The 19059-nt window shown below is 45.8% G+C and overlaps 1 protein-coding gene across 4 annotated transcripts in view; it reads right to left on the bottom strand.

Moving 5' to 3' along the window:
• LOC141084515 (N-acetylated-alpha-linked acidic dipeptidase 2-like) overlaps positions 1–19059 on the bottom strand; it is a 98126-nt gene that overhangs the window by 78198 nt on the left and 869 nt on the right. For 3 of the 4 annotated variants that reach the window (XM_073569270.1, XM_073569273.1, XM_073569272.1), the window contains exons 2-5: positions 16073–16184; positions 15802–15988; positions 13965–14066; positions 12156–12281 (exon numbers count right to left, since the gene is read on the bottom strand). In XM_073569270.1, coding sequence (XP_073425371.1) covers positions 12156–12281; positions 13965–14066; positions 15802–15988; positions 16073–16184 — 527 coding nt within the window. The remainder of the gene's footprint in view (positions 1–12155; positions 12282–13964; positions 14067–15801; positions 15989–16072; positions 16185–19059) is intronic. The other variant, XM_073569271.1, reaches the window with a different exon arrangement.

Genomic DNA, 19059 nt, shown 5'->3' with positions numbered 1-19059 from the left:
TGAGGAGAGCAGCACTGATGTTTTGTCAGCAGACACACAGTCATGACCAAAAATGTTGGCAAATTGGATATAACGTCACACAAAACCCCAAATATGGGCAGAAAACAAAATGTCACTAAACTACAAAAATGGGCGCTGTGAATCAAGGATGCAAGGAGTGAGAAAAAAATGAATATACTGAGCCCTAAGTGCATGAGTAAAAGGCAGGTGTACTACGGAGCCGAGAGACTTTAGCACGCCAACTTATGTTTTCATGCAGTGCCAGGAAGAGGTGATCCAAGAAGATCACCCAGCGAACACGTATGTACAGTGCCTTGTGAAAGTATTCGGCCCCCTGAAACTTCTCAACCTTTTCCCACATATCATGCTTCAAACATAAAGATACCAAATGTAAATTTTTGGTGAAGAATCAACAAGTGGGACACAATTGTGAAGTTGAACGAAATTTATTGGTTATTTTACATTTTTGTGGAAATTCAAAAACTGAGAAGTGGGGCGTGCAATATTATTCAGCCCTTTTAACTTAATACTTTGTTGCGCCCCCTTTTTCTGCGATTACAGCTGCAGGTCACTTGGGGTATGTCTCTATCAGTTTTGTACATTGAGAGCCTGAAATTCTCGCCCATTCTTCCTTGGCAAACAGCTCGAGCTCAGTGAGGTTGGATGGAGATCGTTTGTGAACAGCAGTTTTCAGCTCTTTCCACAGATTCTCGATTGGATTCAGGTCTGGACTGTGACTTGGCCATTCTAACACCTGGATACATTTATTTGTGAACCATTCCATTGTAGATTTTGCTTTATGTTTGGGATCATTATCTTGTTGGAAGACAAATCTCCATCCCAGTCTCAGGTCTTTTGCAGACTCCAACATGTTTTCTTCAAGAATGGTCCTGTGTTTGGCTCCATCCATCTTCCCATCAATTTTAACCGTCTTCCCTGTCCCTGAAGAAAAGCAGACCCAAACCATGATGCTGCCACCACCATGTTTGACAGTGGGGATGGTGTGTTCAGGGTGATGAGCTGTGTTGCCTTTACGCCAAACATATCGTTTGGCATTGTTGCCACAAAGTTCAATTTTGGTTTCATCTGACCAGAGCACCTTCTTCCACATGTTTGGTGTCTCCCAGGTGGCTTGTTGCAAACTTTAAACAACACTTTTTATGGACATCTTTGAGAAATGGCTTTCTTCTTGCCACGCTTCCATAAAGGCCAGATTTGTGCAGTGTAGGACTGATTGTTGTCCTATGGGCAGACAGTCCCACCTCAGCTGTAGATCTCTGCAGTTCATCCAGAGTGATCATGGGCCTCTTGGCTGCATCTCTGATCAGTCTTCTCCTTGTTTGAGATGAAAGTTTAGAGGGACGGCCGGGTCTTGGTAGATTTGCAGTGGTATGATACTCCTTCCATTTCAATAGGATCGCTTGCACAGTGCTCCTTGGGATGTTTAACGTTTTGGAAATCATTTTGTATCCAAATCCGGCTTTAAACATCTCCACAACAGTATCACAGACCTGCCTGTTGTATTCCTTGGTCTTCATGATGCTCTCTGTGCATCAAACAGAACCCTGAGACTATCACAGAGCAGGTTATACGGAGACTTGATTACACAGAGGAGGATTATATTTATCATCATTAGTCATTTAGGACAACATTGGATCATTCAGAGATCCACAATGAACTTCTGGAGTGAGTTTGCTGCACTGAAAGTAAAGGGGATGAATAATATTGCACGCCCCACTTTTCAGTTTTTGAATTTCCACAAAAATTTAAAATAACCAATAAATTTCGTTCAACTTCACAATTGTGTCCCACTTGCTGTTGATTCTTCACCAAAAATTTACATTTGGTATCTTTATGATTGAAGCATGATATGTGGGAAAAGGTTGAAAAGTTCCAGGGGTTGAATACTTTCGCAAGACACTGTATATCTTGGAGGGGTTCACATACTTTTAGACATTCAATATGCTACGTAAAAATAAATAAAATTCCACATTTCCTATTAGTTATACATCGTAACGTTACACCACGCGGCTGTATGTTAGTTGGGATATTCATCAACATCACACGACCATTGGACCGACTAACGAATAACCAAGCAATGTGCTGACCGGCCTTCTGCTCTGCCTCCCCCGGTTGCTGACACAGCGAGGGGGGTCGGGGCTGAGCGCCGGATACAACATTCCTGAAGTAATTAGCAGAAAACACCAATGGTTGTAAGGAGGCATCAGCAAGTCTGGTGGGGAGGTCCATCACCTGCTCCGTCCCTGCACAATTCCTGGTGGGAGTGGATTATATTCATTAGCCTCCTTAGTTTCATTGCACATTCTCGAAATTACTGGCGGGAGGAAGATAAGAGGGAGGTTGGGTCACGAAAACTCACTTCAGGATTAAAGCTTGTGAAACATAGGAATGTTATGTATGATACACAGTAGTTCTGAGCAAAATGATTCACATGACCCTGGTCCGGCGGCCACCTCATTAGCCCTGCAAACTGCGGAATTCCCATCACCTCTTTGAGAATGCTTTGACCGCAACGTCACATCATTGTGTCGCAATACACACATGAAGTCACGCCGGGGCGACAACATCTGTATGTTCTCCTCGCACTCACGTGGGTTTCCTCCACGATTTCCGCTTTCCTCCCACACTCCAAAGACGTACTGATAGGAAATTAATTTAGATTGTGATCCCCCATAGGGACAGTGATGATAATGAATGTAAAGCACTGCAGAATAAGATGGCGCTATAGGAGTTAACATAATGAACTAGATGTGTATTTCCTGAAGGAAGTACAGATAGTGGTTTGAAATGGTGCCCGGGCTGCCCCTTTAAGAGAGACTTGCCTGCTGCCCCTGCAAGACTTTCAACTCAGGATCCGTTTTAACTGTGAGTGCCTCTCAGAGGCCACTTTGGCCTCAGTGTCTGATTTGGTGGGTGGGGCCCCTCAGGATCCGATTCCTTGGCCTGGGCTCCTCAGGGCTTGAATTGTTGGCGGGGATCTCTCAGGCTCCGATTTTGTGGGTGTGGCCCCTCAGGGTCCGATTTTGTGAGTGGGGCCCCTCAGGGTCCGATTTTGTGGCCGGGGCCCCTCAGGGTCTGATTTTGTGGCCGGATCCCCTCAGGGTCTGATTTTCTGGCCGTGACCCCTCAGGGTCCGATTTTGTGGCCAGGGCCCCTCAGGGTCCGATTTTGAGGGCGGGGCCCCTCAGGGTCCGATTTTGAGGGCGGGGCCCCTCAGGGTCCGATTTTGTGGCCGGGGCCTCTTAGGGTCCGATTTTGTGGTTGGGGGCCCTCAGGGTCCGATTTTGTGGGTGGGGCCCCTCCAAGTCCGATTTGGTGGGCGGGGCCTCTCAGGGTCCGATTTTGAGGGCGGGGCCCCTCAGGGTCCGATTTTGTGGGCGGGGCCCCTCAGGGTCCGATTTTGTGGGCGGGGCCCCTCAGGGTCCGATTTTGTGGGCGGGGCCCTTCTGGGTTCGATTTTGTGGCCGGGGTCTCTCAGGGTCCGATTTTGTGGTTGGGGCCCCTCAGGGTCCGATTTTGTGGTTGGGGCCCCTCAGGGTCCGATTTTGTGGTTGGGGCCCCTCAGGGTCCGATTTTTTGGCCGGGGCCCCTCAGGGTCCGATTTTTTGGCCGGGGCCCCTCAGGGTCCGATTTTGTGGCCGGGGCCCCTCAGGGACCAATTTTGAGGGTGGGGCCCCTCAGGGTCTAATTTGGTGGGCGGGGCCCCTCAGGGTCCGATTTTGTGGGTGGGGCCCCTCAGGGTTCGATTTTGTGGCTGGGGCCCCTCAGGGTCTGATTTTGTGGCTGGGGTCCCTCAGGGTCTGATTTTGTGGGTGGGGCCCCTCAGGGTTCGATTTTGTGGTTGGGGCCCCTCAGGGTCCGATTTTGTGGCCGGGGTCTCTCAGTGTCCGATTTTGTGGCTGGGGCCCCTCAGGGTCTGGATTTGTGGGTGGGGCCCCTTAGGGTCCGATTTTGTGGGTGGGGCCCCTCAGGGTCCGATTTTGTGGCTGGGGACCCTCAGGGTCCGATTTTGTGGCTGTGGCCCCTCAGGGTCTGATTTTGAGGGTGGGGCCCCTCAGGGTCTAATTTGGTGGGCGGGGCCCCTCAGGGTCCGATTTTGTGGGTGGGGCCCCTCAGGGTCCGATTTTGTGAGTGGGGCCCCTCAGGGTCCGATGTTGTGGCCGGGGCCCCTCAGGGTCCGATTTTGTGAGTGGGGCCCCTCAGGGTCCGATTTTGTGAGTGGGGCCCCTCAGGGTCCGATTTTGTGAGTGGGGCCCCTCAGGGTCCGATTTTGTGAGTGGGGCCCCTCAGGGTCCGATTTTGTGGGTGGGGCCCCTCAGGGTCCGATTTTGTGAGTGGGGCCCCTCAGGGTCCGATTTTGTGAGTGGGGCCCCTCAGGGTCCGATTTTGTGGGTGGGGCCCCTCAGGGTCCGATTTTGTGGCCGGGGCCCCTCAGGGTCCGATTTTGTGGCCGGGGCCCCTCAGGGTCCGATTTTGTGGCCGGGGCCCCTCAGGGTCCGATTTTGTGGGTGGGGCCACTCTGGGTCTGATTTGGTGGGCGGGGCCACCCTGGGTCCAATTTGGATGCCAGGGTGGCTCAGCCTCCTTTTTGTAGGCCAGGGTCTATCAGCCTCCGATTTGGAGCCTTGGGTCACTCAGCTTTCGATTTGGCGCGCCGGCCCTTTAAGACTCATTTTAGTGCGCCGGCTCTTTAAGAATCACTTTGGCGCGTCGGCCTTTTAAGAGCCAGGGTGACTCACTGGGCTTCTAAATACACTTTGGCGCACACATTCTCTCTCAGGGGCATACGTCATGTGATGAAGCTAGATTTGCATTTGTTCTGTGGGTTTTGCTTTAAGAGCTGATATTATATGGCAGAAGCTCTGTCTTGGAGAGGTCATGTGACGTTTGTAGGCGTTGGCATAGTAACTGGGTCTGCCTGCGCATATCAATGAGCTCAACTGCCATTTCAATCGCCTCAGGGCATGTTTTGTCTATAGCAACATTTCCCATTCAAATGCATTGAGACAGTGCATTCCAATGACGAGAAAAAAATTTTTCAAACGCAAATTGCGCAAAAACTACAAATCCGATCGACACGAAAAATACTTAGCACACCTCTCATGGACGCTGGCTTCGAAACGACACCTCAACGGAGTCTGTGCGTGTAGCGGTTCGGGCTGTATTAATTGCGGAAATCAACTTAATAATAATAATAATAATAATAATAATAATAATAATAATAATAATAATAATAATAATAAGAAGAAGAAGAAGAAGAAGAAGAAGAAGAAGAAGAAGAAGAAGAAGAAGAAGAAGAAGAAGAAGAAGAAGAAGAAGAAGAAGAAGAAGAAGAAGAATAAGTTAGCAGCGTTCGGATTACAATATAGTGGTTTTTTCAAACCACTATAATAAGAGGGGTGGTCCTTCATGGTTAAAAGGGTCCCTGAAAAATTACTTGATCACACACTTTCATTGACTGGACAATCCATTTAAACTCTTCCCGACATCTGGCTCATGTAAGGTGCAAGTGTTTGGAGCTGGTTCAGGAGCCGAACCCAATGTACACATGGCGGGTGTTGGCTGTATTATACAGCCGGCATGAGCCGCTCTCAGCAGAAACCAGATATAACTCAGATGATAGGCGTTTGACTCATTGGAAAATGGCGCAATCGAGGTGGCGTGCCGATTCTGGTACCCATCGTACCACCCCTTCCATGATTACGGAGCGCAGATGGGATGCCACAGGCTTTGCTTCTTAGGAGATCGCTATTTTGTCTTTACCTGTCAAATAATTGCAGGTTTTAAGGGATAGTCTTCTATTCAGATAACCCCTTCTCAATTATGCATTTGTAAAATAATAAACAGCCATACTCACCTATTTTGTAGGCACTGTTCCACTATGTCTGCACTGGATCTTCTGGCGCTCTGGTGAGGTTATGTCACGTGAACACTGCAGCCAATCAGCATCTGCTTCACTTTCATTTCCTTCATTCACAGGAAGTCAGAGCAGCAGCCGCTATCACTTCTTCTGGAGGTCAATTTTCATCAGAAGAAAGTTAGAGTAAAGCAGCCGATAACTGTTGGCAGGGCTCATGGGACAATGTCATGCAAGCCCTGGGAGACCTGGCGTCGACATTGTTGGGAAGGCGCCAGCAATGCCAGTGACTAAAGGCTGTTTTTATTTTACACCAGGCAGTATAGTAATTGAGTAGGGGAAAAACACTTAAAAGTTCCTTAGGGGTAATGGAGGAGCTGATGGACTGGTCTTCAGGTCACAGGCTCCTCCATCAGTAGTCATTTTATATCTATCAAGAGAGGACAATGTAATTAAGGGAGGGTGCTGTGAATAACAAAATACACTATGTAAGGGACAGAACTGTACATAAAAAGAGAGGACACTTTATATTAAGGGACCGCCACATACATAACTAGAGAGGATAGTATATCATATGGGACAGTGTTATACATAATATAAGAGGAAACTATGCCTGTATGTAATTAAGGACGGCGCTATACACAATAAGTGAGTACACTATATACTAAGGAACTGTGCTATACACAATAAGTGAGTACACTATATACTAAGGGACTGTACTATATATAAGTGAGTACACTATATACTAAGGGACTATGCTATACATAATAAGTGAGTACACAATATACTAAGAGTCTGTGCTATAAATAAGGCTACATTCCTGTATTCGTGTGCAGTGTTGGTGTGCTGCCCGCTTTTACAGACGCATTGAGCATGTCCTATTCTGATACTCAAAATCGGATCAGAACAGAACATTCTCTGATGCTCATGGATTTCATGTTCAAAGCCGTGATTTTCATGTAAGTGTGAATGGATTTACAAAACTCTAGGAGCCCGTGTGCCATCCAATAAAAAAAATCTGGCAGCACACGGACATTTCACACAAATGTGAGAATGTAGAATAAGGGATTTTACAGATAACTGTTAAGGACGGCGGAACACGCTAAATAAAAATATAAATAAAGCGTGTTCGCCGCCCGGGGTCCACCGTGCAGTAGGTGACAAAACCGCTGCTGAGAGAGGCAGAGCACTAAGGCGGTAAGTGCACTAGGTTGACTGCACCTAGTGCACAAGAGCAAGCTCTGTTGCACACACAGAGCTGCAAGCATAAACATGTTGCAAAAGCAGACTGTTTCACACACAGAGCTGCAAGCATGAACACAAATACAAACGCTGAGTCTGTTAGAAATTCACAGAAGCTCAGCGACACAGGCACGGTATAAGGTCACAGGAGTCGCCAAGACTGATGGGACTGACTCCGTCTAGACCTACCATTAGACGTCTGGTGCAGAGGCGTTGCAACCGCGAACACACACTGTGCTGCAATTGCAGCGCGGCAAGTATAGAGCCGCTGGCAAGGCACTGCCAGAAATGCAGGCGCAATGCAGGACGCTTTAGCTGCTGCAATGGATGAGGCTTGAGCGCGCTGGCGCTAGCGCTGCTACCGGCTGACCCAATCACTCACACATTCGTAATAACCAAGGAGGGGGATATTTAATGAGTCAGTCACCAGTCCAAGCATCCGTCATCAAACATACAGCAGCAAGTATGAGAATACTAGAGCATGGCGTAGCGGCCATGCGCACTTTTTATAGCGTACGGGACCTGCTGGAAATCCCCAGAGCCCTGAGCATAACCAATGGAATCAGGAGCAGGACCTGAGCACCTGACTCCTGAACTCCAATGGGAGCTCATCCCATGAGCATGCTCAGAAGAAGGGACGAAGGACTTAGCCTCTGGAGACAAATGTGAGAATCTGGATTCCTGCATAGGCAGCATAGAACCCAGATTCCTAACAACAACATTATCACTCCACGTCACACAGTGCAGATACAGAATAATATCTACATCCCGGCACTTACCGCTGACGTCTCGTCTGATTACAGTCGTTTTCTGCTGCTTCTTCTCCATCTGCTCTGACCCTCATGTCAGAGCAGCTACGACTCGTCTTGTCACGATCACCGCAGCCCTGAAAATAATAAGGTCACGTATATTGTATACATACAGTGTAGAAAATAAGTATTTGATACGCTGCTTATTTTGCACGTTTTCCCACCAACAAAGAATGGAGAGGTCTGTAATTCTTAATGTAGGAACACTTCAACTGTGAGAGACAGAATCTAAAAATAAAAACCAGAAAATCACATTGTATGATTTCTACATAATTAAATTGCATTTTATTGCATGAATAAAGTACTTGATTACCTACCAACCAGCGAGAATTCTGTGTCTTTAAGAAGCCCTCCTACTCTGCACTCATTACCAGTATTAATTGCACCTGTTTGAACTTGTTACCTGTATATAAGACACCTGTCCACATATTCAAATCACACTCCAACCACTCCACCATGGCCAAGACCAAAGAGCTGTCTAAGGAAACCAGCAACCAAATTTTAGACCTGCACAAGGCAGGGATGGGCTACAGGAAAATAGGCTAGTAGCTTGGCAAGTAGGCATCAACTGTTGGCACAATTATTAGAAAATGGAAGAAACACAAGGTGACTGTTAATCTTCTTCAGTCTGGGACTCCATGCAAGATCTCGCCTGGTGGGGTAAGGATGATTCTGAGAAAGGTCAGGAATAAGCTCAGAACTGAATGGGAGTACCTGATCAATGTCCTGAAGAGAGCTGGGACAACAGTCCCAAACATTACTATTAGTAACACACTACGCCGTCATGGATTAAAATCCAGCAGGACATACAAGGTCCCCCTGCTCATGCTAGCAAATGTCCAGGCCTGTTCAAAGTTTGCCAATGACCATTTGGATGATCCAGAGGAGGCATGGGAGAATGTCACGTGGTCAGATGAAAATAACTTTTTAATGTCTACTCCACCCGCTGTGTTTGGAGAAAGAAGAAGGATGAGTACAACCCCAAGAACAATGTCCCAACCATAAAGCATGGTGGGGGAAATATATTTTGAGGGTGCTTTTCTGTGAAGCGAACAGGATGACTGCACCGTATTGAAGGGAGGATAGATGGAGTCATGCATCGCAAGATTTTGAAGATGGGTTATGGCTGGTTCTTCCAGCATGACAATGAACTGTAACACCCAGCCAGGGCAACGATGAAGTAGCTCCGTAAGAAGCATTTCAAGGTCCTGGAATAACCTAGCCAGTCTCAAGACCTGAACCCAATAGAAAATCTTTACAGGGAGCTGATGCTCAATGTTCCCCAGCGACAGCCCCGAAACCTGAAAGATCTGGAGAAGATCTGTATGGAGGAGGGGGACCAAAATCCCAGCTGCAGTGTGTGCAAACTTGGTCAAGAACCACAGGAAACGTCTGACCTCTGAAGGTTTCTGTACCAAATATGAAGTTCTGTTTTTCTATTGTATCAAATACTTATATCATGCAATAAAATGCAATTTAATCATTTCAAAAAATCATACAATGTGATTTTCTGACTTTTATTTTTAGATTCTGTCTTTCTCTGTAGGTGGGAAATCCTGCAAAATTGTCAGTGTATCAAATACTTATTTTCCCCACTGTACATGTGTCTCCCCTGCACCCCTGAGCACAAATATGTACCCCACCATTAATATGCCATTAGCCAGTCAATCAAAATATAACTATACCATTAACTATAGTCTCCGTCACCCAATAAATATAGATTATTCTGTCTTTGTAACGCTAATTAACTTTAAGGCTATGTGCACACACTATTCTTTTGTTACAAGAAATAAGGTTTTACAGTATAGGAAAGGTGAATGAGATCCCTGAAGTCTCATGCACACGCTGCTTATTTTTTCCTTGCAGATTTGCAGCAGATTCAAATCTGCATAATGTCAGTTCTTGCAGCGTATTTCATGCACAATAATGAGTGGGGAAAATATGCAACAAAAGTATGGCAAAAAATGTATGTTATTCAGCATTCTTCCTGCCAACACATTAGGGTACGCAGCAGAATTTTCTACTGAAAATCCTGAACATGTGCACATAGCCTTAGTCCCTGTCCTGTGCCCCCCTAGTCATTATAACTCCTTGATAGCATCATAATGAATTTGGGGATGGGAGAAGACTCTATCAGGTGCTGAGCATCCTCCACCACTTCCAAACTTATTACATGTCCCCAAGCCTCTTCTCCCACCTTTCAATTCATTACAAAGTGTCCTATGCAAATCTTATCGCCTCCTCTCCCAATTCCCAATACATTTGAAGTCCCAGGTAGTATCATAATGAATTGTGGGATGGGGGAGGATGCTATCAGGGGCTTAGCATCCTCTTCCACCTCTCAATTCATTTTACATCCATATCCAACATCCTCTACCCATATTCATAAGTCCATTGTAAGTGCCCCTTACTCCCATTCCAAACCACATCCCTCTTTATTTGTCCTCTCCCCACATCCCCAGTCATTGTCCTCTCCCCCACATCCCATCATAGTCCTCTCCCCCACATCCCATCATTGTCTTCTCCCCCACATCCCCCATCATTGTCCTCTCCCCACATCCCATCATTATCCTCTCCCCACATCACAACATTATCCTCTCTCCCCCACATCCCATCATGGTCCTCTCCCCCACATCCCATCATGGTCTTCTCCCCCACATCCCAATATTGTCCTCTTCCCATATTCCCCATCATTGTCCTTTCCCCCACATCTCCCATTATTGTGCTCTCCCCCACATGCCATCATTGTCCGCTCCACCACATACCCCGGCATTGTCCTCTCCTCCAAATCCCATCATTGTGCTCTCCCCCCACATCCCAACATTGTCATCTCCCCCACATCCCATCATTGCCCTCTTCCCCACATCCCCCATTATTTTCCTCTTCTCTACATCCCCCATCATTGTCCTCTCCCCCACATCCCATCATTGTCCTCTCCCCCACATCCCATCATTGTCCTCTCCCCCACATCCCATCATTGTCCTCTCCCCCACATCCCATCATTGCCCTCTCCCCCACATCCCCCGTCATTGCCCTCTCCCCCACATCCCCCGTCATTTTCCTCTTCCCCACGTCCCCCCGTCATTGTCCTCTCCCACACATCCCCCATCATTGTCCTTTTCCGCCACATGCCGTCATTGTCCTCTCCGCCACATCCCCAGTCATTGTCCTCTCCGCCACATCCCCAGTCATTGTCCTCTCCGCCACATCCCCAGTCATTGTCCTCTCCGCCACATCCCCAGTCATTGTCCTCTCCGCCACATCCCCAGTCATTGTCCTCTCCGCCACATCTCATCATTGTCCTCTCTCCCACATTCCATCATTGTCCTCTCCCCCACATCCCATCATTGTCCTCTCCCTAGTGCATTGGAAAAAAAAAAAAAAAACATTCACCTCTCCGTCCGTTCTCCCAAGGCATCGCTACCTCTTTCTTCGTGCTGTCAAGTTTCTAAATGACTCAGGAGTGTAGCGTGCTGAAGTCATCCAGCCATCCATGCCTGTGTCACTGAGAAAGTGCAAGGCAGGAAGCAGAGAATGGACTCCTGCAGCCCCACAGGACAGATTGCCTCTAGTATTAGCCGCCCTGCAAGCGCCGCTGCACTGGCTATATGTCCACCCCTGCCTTTTCCTTAAGATATGTGCACACAACGTCCTGTTCATGCGGTTCTGCTCCAAAACCCCTCTGAAAGGTGCTAACTTAGCGCCAAAAAGAATGATCATACATTTCAATGTAAAAGCCCCTCGCTGTGCATATGTTCAATCTTTTGAACTTCCTTTACCCACTGCAGGTTTCCAGAGATAAGCGGGTAAAAAAAGCGACCAGTCCCTTCTTCTGGCATCTTCCACTCTGAATACACTCTATACAATGCAATTTAATTTAATGGTAAGGCTCAAAAAGAACCCCCCCCCCCCATGCGTGTTTTTGAGCATTTTGTCAGAATTTTTTTAGAGGTCTCAGGAAAAAAAAGCCAGCGTTTTCTGAAGCATCTTCCTCTTGAAAAACTCAATGGGTTCGCTCACCTGGAAAAGACGTGGTGTGCACATACCCATACCCAGACCTATGCACCTCCTGGCCTTGACGGCTTGTAGCACCAGGCTTAAATCAATATGATCCTAGATCATTTCAAACAGTCGACATTACGGAAAGGAAGAGAAATCAAATTAAGACATCAATGTGAAGGAATATTTTAAAATATCTAATAAAAAAAAAATCCCCAAGCTCTTACCTTATTCCCTCTGAAGATTTTCCCGTATCGAGCGATGACAATTTTTCCCGTACAATTGATACTCATGTTTCGCACAAGGAAAAAAAAGTCCTCTGTTCGGGCGTAATTCACGTAGACCAGATCTCCCTGCCAGAAAAGGAAACAAACTCAGCGATGGTGGCTGATAAAGGTCCAGTAACGGATCATTATACTATAGAATATTTCGAGCTCCGACATTTGAGTCAAGATTGGAGGTCTTGGGTCTTCCATGTAATGGGTTGTTCCCATCTTCTCTGCTCAGGAGCATGTCGCTTCCCTGCCTCCTAACTTCCTGGGAGCTGTGTGCTCTTGAAGTTTGACAGTATGGACCAGCGACATAGTTTTGCCGATGGTCCAAACGGTGCACTGTTCCATGCTTTAAGAAGAGGCACCATCGCCTCTGTAGCATCAGAGGATCGGGGACTCTAAAGCCATCATGTCAGAACAGCGCTTGCAAGCTTCAGAGCAAAGATCTTTCATAGGAAACCGGCAAGCTCTGATAGACTGCAATGGTGTCAGGTAACCTAAGCAATGAGCAGTAAACTAGAGAATTAGAATTAATAAAAGGTAAATTTCAAAATACAATAATGAAGCAAACCCATAGTTTACCCCAAAAACTGCCTTATAAATGTGGGATAATGCAGAGTTCTATGGGATCATTAGTGAGGACTAGTGATGAGCGAACATGTTGGGATAAGGTGTTATCCGCCATGCTTGGGTGCTAACCGAGTGACTTCGTCGTGCTCGAAAAACATGTTCAAGTCCCTGCAGCTGCATGTTTCGTGGCTGTTCGACAGCAACAACACATGGAGGGATTGTCTAACAGCCGCGAGACATGCAGACGTGGGGTCTCTAACATAGTATTCGAGCACGCCGAAGGCACTCGGTTAGCACCTGAGCATGGTTGGATAAAACCTTATCCGAGCGCGTTCGCTCATCACCACTGAGGACCAACTTGTAAAAGCAGTGTGTCCATTGTTGCTGAACAGTTTATGGCCAAGAAAGAAGATGAGTAGTATCCTTTAAAGGGTTGGTTCTAAAAGGATTGACTTAAACTTTACTTTATCATGGTTGCTTCTTTCCATGGAAGTGGTAGAATCTTCATAAGATATTATGTACATCCCATCATTGTCCTCTCCATCACATCCCATCATTGTCCTCTCCCCCACATCCCATCATTGATCTCTCCACCACATCCCATCATTGTTCTCTCCCCCATCCCATCATTGTCCTCTCCCCCACAACCCATCATTGATCTCTCCACCACATCCCATCATTGTCCTCTCCCCCACATCCCATCATTGTCCTCTCCCCCACATCCCATCATTGTCCTCTCCCCCACATCCCATCGTCCTCTCCCCCGCATCCCATCATTGTCCTCTCCCCCACATCCCATCATTGTCCTCTCCCCCACATCCCATCATTGTCCTCTCCCCCACATCCCATCATTGTCCTCTCCCCCACATCCCATCATTGTCCTCTCCCCCACATCCCATCATTGTCCTCTCCCCCACATCCCATCATTGTCCTCTCCCCCACATCCCATCATTGTCCTCTCCCCCACATCCCATCATTGTGCACTCCCCCACATCCCATCATTGTCCACTCCCTCACATCCCATCATTGTCCACTCCCCCACATCCCATCATTGTCCTCTCCCCCACGTAAAATTCATATAAGTCCCATTCTTTCCTTAGAAACCCCCAAGAACCATATAATTGCCTAAATGTAGGCTGCAAATGGAAGGACACTCACTACCCTACATGATGTCTCAGGCCTGGTCCCATTTACCTCAGGTTCTCCCTTAGCAGAAAAAGCATTATATGGTGGGACGATATCCGTGAAGTTCTCATATCCTTCTGGCGGTGGCTCTGACAAGGAAGTATTGAATATCTGAAAATGAAATGAACGGTTTAGGTTATACCTGATTTACAAAGATCAAGATCGTTGAATAAATTCAGATCCTAAGGGGTTAATATAGGATGACCTCATATGCTTAACCAATACTGGAGGAATGGGGCCTTCCCCATTCTGGTGATCAGATTTGTTCCCTACCAGTCAGACTTCACTAGTTCATAAATACTTTTGCTCTAGGATTCCCGGCTTCAGTTTGCCCACTCTAATGATAATGACTCTGCCGACATCACTTTCATGATGAGAACGCTGCTTATTCTGTCTCAGTCTACACAGCAAAGCTGCCAAGTGTTCTACAGCAAACAAGGTGTCATCTTAGTGAAATGGCACTAGTGGACAGTATGATTACTGCAAAATTTTACGTTCTCCCCGAACTTGTATGAATTTCCTCCGAGTTTTATGGTTTCCTCCCACACTTAAAGCCATCCTGATAGGGAATTCAGATTGTGAGTCCCAGTTGGGACCATACCAATAAGGTTTATAACCTCTTCCCGACATGACAATTTTCTGTTGTTTTTTTTACACTTTCGTTTTTCCTCCCCCTCTTCCAAGGGCCATACGAGGGCTTGATTTTTTGCGGGATGAGTTGAACTTTTGAATGACGTCATTCATTTTATCATGTGATGCACTGGTTGGTGGAAAAAAAGACTTTATGGTCCCCTTAGGGCAGAGTTCCCCAACTCAAGTCCTCAAGGCCCACCAACAGGTCATGTTTTCAGGATCACCTTGCATCACCTGGGCATTACTTAGGAAATCCTGAATTCATGACCTGTTGCTGGGCCTTGAGGACTGGAGTTTGGGAACCCTGCCTTAGGGGACTTGTAATCACCTGATTGCTTGTCCTATACAAAATAATACTACAGTACTGCTGTGTGGAGAAAAATAATGGTCTCCCATGAACGCGAGCCACAGGCTGGCGTTCACTAGAGTACTATGATGACAGGCATGGAGGTCTTGACCAGACCATAAGCTATTACAGCCACCCATCAGCGCCCCGCGATCATGTGACTGGGGGTACTGATCGGCAGTTAGAACAGCGCGACCCCTGCACCCAAAAAATGCCGCTGTCACATTTTGACAGCGGCAACTAATATTTTGAAAACAGTAGGAAGAGCTTTGCTCACCTGGTAGATGATGGCTGAATAATAACACCATCGTCTGCCGGCAAAGATCCGGGATCAGTTCCTGAGCCCTCATCAAAAAACGGGACCAGACATATGACATGCCACAGTATGTCATGTCGGAAAGGGGTTAATGATAATGAGAGGATTCTGATGACATCACTCTTGAACGAGGTGACACTGCCCATTCTGCTGTCACAGTCTACACGGCAAAGCATAGCAGGTATCAAGCTACTGTGACCACTCTGGTTCCATGTGTTAAAACTATGAAAATTCAAGATTTTGTGGATTGTTAAATTAAAAAAAGGCAAAGTTTTAGAATAAAAACCCATAAAGATTCTTTCTACTCGTCTAGCCCCATAAGCAATAAATGGAGTGGAGGTCGGGCATGCGCATCTCCACTCCATTCAGATGGGGCATGAGATCCTTGAGGGTTCCGGGGGTCAGACCCAAGGCGATCAGTACGTTATCCTCTGTACTTTGGATAATGGATCGCTTTCAGTAGCGGTAATAAACCTTTTAAATAAAAAAGTATCACAAGCTTTGGACCAGAAATCGCAAAAATGTAAAAAAAAATAGAATCTGCATCTCACCTCCGTGCCGTGTTCATCGATAATGGAGATATAGTTAGGCCTGGTTTTATTGGGGTAGGACAGCAGGACGTCGTAGGGAACCAGCTCGGCTTTATCCAATCCAAAGTCTCTCCACTGAGCCTGGATTTTTTGGGCTAATACAAGGTTCTGTTCTGTCCCGGCCAAATGAGGAATTTTGGTGAAATCTCTAAAAGATGATGAAGTCGGTTTCAGAAATAAAAATTCGTTGTTTTTTTTTGCGCAAGATCGACTTATTTTCTCTCATCCTTACCGCAGGAACGCCCTTATGTTCGCCGCCTTCATGTCGGACACGATCTCCTTCCGTACATTTCGAAGTTTAAAAGCGACGTCGTAATTTCCATGAGACGGCCGAATAAGCCAACCTGAAAGGGGGAAAAAAAAAGACATCAAAAAGTTTTGCAACAAACTCTCTTTGTGTCTTTCATCAAGAAAAATAAAGATCTGACTCATCTTCATCAAAGAACTGGATGTTTTTTGTATGGAGCCCAAACACATAACAGGAAACCGCGCCACACTGTTATGGAATAATCAACCACAATAATAATTAGGAAAATTTCATTTCGTGAAAGGGTTGTTACGATTATTCAATTATCGGAATTACAAGAACGAAAAACTTGTTTCTTTCCATTGTTGCCACTCGGTAAATATACGGTCACACCAGCTTTGTATCATTGATTCTATGACAATATACGCGACCCACTTACCAGCCGGACTCGGCGTGTTCGACCTCATTTAATGATTACAACCTAAAACCTGATTCTAGAAAGCCTTTGTTATCCATGATGGAGACATGGGAGTCAATATGTAGAACACCACTGTGCTTGTGTTTCTCTCCTCCATGCGAGAGCCCATCATCCACCAGAGAAACAAAAACAGCTAATGTTGGTCCATTTCCCTGTAGGGTGTCGCTGCTCTGCACATTAGTCCTTCCTATTTCAGCCTTATTTAATCATCAGAAAATGAGAAATCAGGTTTATGTGTTACATCTATTTATGTTTTGCCATTTTTTTCAAATCTTGATCTTAAAAAACAAACAAAAAAAAAACAACAAAACTTAATTACGGTAATAATCTTGCTTTATTCACACTGGTGATTGGGGCTATACCTCCTGTCTTTTAAGGAAGAGTTTCCAGCAGTCTCATTATCATCAGTGGCAGGATTACAATGAATGATAACTCTATACATAGCTAATACACAGGATTAATACACAGGATCCACGAATCACAGAAGGTGACGTCACAGCTCACCTCCTCCTCCTGTATAATGACTGATAACACCTCTATCTACAGTAGATAACACAGGATCCACCATTCACAGTAGGTATTGTCACAGCTTACCTCCTCCTCCTGTATAATGACTGATAACACCTCTATATACAGTAGATAACACAGGATCCACCATTCACAATAGGTGATGTCACAGCTCACCTCCTCCTCCTGTACAATGGCTAATAGATTCACCAAAAAAAATGCATTTATAAACTTCCTTGAAAAAAAGAAATTAAAATTGCTCCACAATTTTAACCTTTTTAACATCCTAACCAAATAAAAGGACGCTTGAAAAATGATGCCGACATAATGTAGACACATGGGAAATGTTAGTCATTAATTATACTGTGTGCCATGACTACCTGGTTTCGGGATATAAGCAACGTTTGAAAACTGCTCATTTTTCTAATTTTTTCATGATATTTCAGATATTTTCATAAAAGAAATGCAAAACAAAGCAACCTAAATGTACCAATAGCATAAAGTACAATGTGTCACTAAGAAACATTCTGAGAATCACGGCGATATGTTGATGCGTTTCAGAGTTTGTACCACGTACATGAACACTTCAGATTTGAAAAATCCTGTTAAAGAAGTTGTCTACTACTCATACCCCACGCTCGGCCTCAACAACATAAAGACACACACTCTCCTCCTGTGCAGGCGCCGTTCCAGCAGTGTCGGCTCTAGTGCTCCCGGTCGGTCACGGCATTTCGGTCCGTTAATATGGACGGTAAAATACACAAGTTTAAACCTGTCCCAACATGGAAGCCCACTATTTTTCCATCGCCAGATTATGGGCCTGAGCGGGGGGTTTGTTCATTTTACAGTACCGCCGTCATCAATGGGATCTCTGAAATCTTACGCACGCATTGTTTTTCGCCAAGACGCAGCATGACGATTTTTTTTTGCTTCGTTTTTAAAGAGTTTTTTTTTTTCACCCATTCATTGTGAAAAACGCAAGAAATAAAAACCCCACTGAAAATACGAACGTAAAAACACGTCAAAGACGTATGTATGGCACGCCATTCATGAGGAAACGCATAGATAAAAGAGACAAAAAATAAAAAACGGCTTTATTAAGATACAATGCGTTTCCGCTATAGACGGCCTTCATCGAGTTACGTCATAGATCTACATCTAGTTTAGAAATAGACCGTGTACCCGACGGATGCAGCCACATTGCACTTTAATACAGCCGCTTTTATTTTATGGTGGCCGACGGCCATTTAGCTTTATGTTTTTTCCGCCTGGTTTAATTTTCCTTTTTATTTATTTTTTTTATTTTTCATGCCAGAAAAAAAAAAACAAGACAGCCGTTTCCCCCATCACTATGCTAGATCCCAATCTCATAAATTATTGTCCGTTTCTTCTTTTTTTTACCGTCAGTGTGGCGTTTGTTTGTCCCCTATGCTAAAAAATGAAAAAAAAATAACTAAAATAAATAAAATTCCAAGTTTCTCCTTCCCGTTAAACATCCGATCGCTGTTTGTTCGCGGACTCACGGATTTAAGCGACTCGAATGAAAAGTCAACGTGCGCGAAAAACATAAGTGTGGACGAGCGTCGAGGCCTTAGGCTGCGTGCACACGTAGTTTTAGGAGCTGCGGATTTTTTTCGCGCGGATTTGGAAAAATCTGCAGGTAAAATCGCAGGTGAAAAGACCAGCGGTTTACCTGCGGATTAGCCCTGCGGTTTCACACCTCTACAATGGAGAAGGTGTGAAACCGCAGCGGAATCCGCACAAAGAATTGACATGCTGCGGATTTGAACCCGCGGAAAAATCCACAGCATGTGCACAGCGCTTTTTAGGTTACCACTGAAAACAATGGTACTGTACAACGAAGCTAAATCTGAGCCTGAAACGCTGCGGATCCGCAGCAGAATCCGCACCATGTGCACACGGCCTTAGCCAGAAAGACGTGCGCAAGCCTCGTACGCAACAATAAACCGCCTTGTGTGCACGCAGT

The sequence above is a fragment of the Dendrobates tinctorius genome, unplaced genomic scaffold (genome assembly GCF_039654945.1).
Source record: "Dendrobates tinctorius isolate UK_male_01 unplaced genomic scaffold, ASM3965494v1 ptg000023l, whole genome shotgun sequence".
Classification (NCBI taxonomy): Eukaryota; Metazoa; Chordata; class Amphibia; order Anura; family Dendrobatidae; genus Dendrobates; species Dendrobates tinctorius.
The sequence above is the reverse complement of the archived record's forward strand: the minus strand, read 5'-3'. Positions and strand labels throughout refer to the sequence as shown.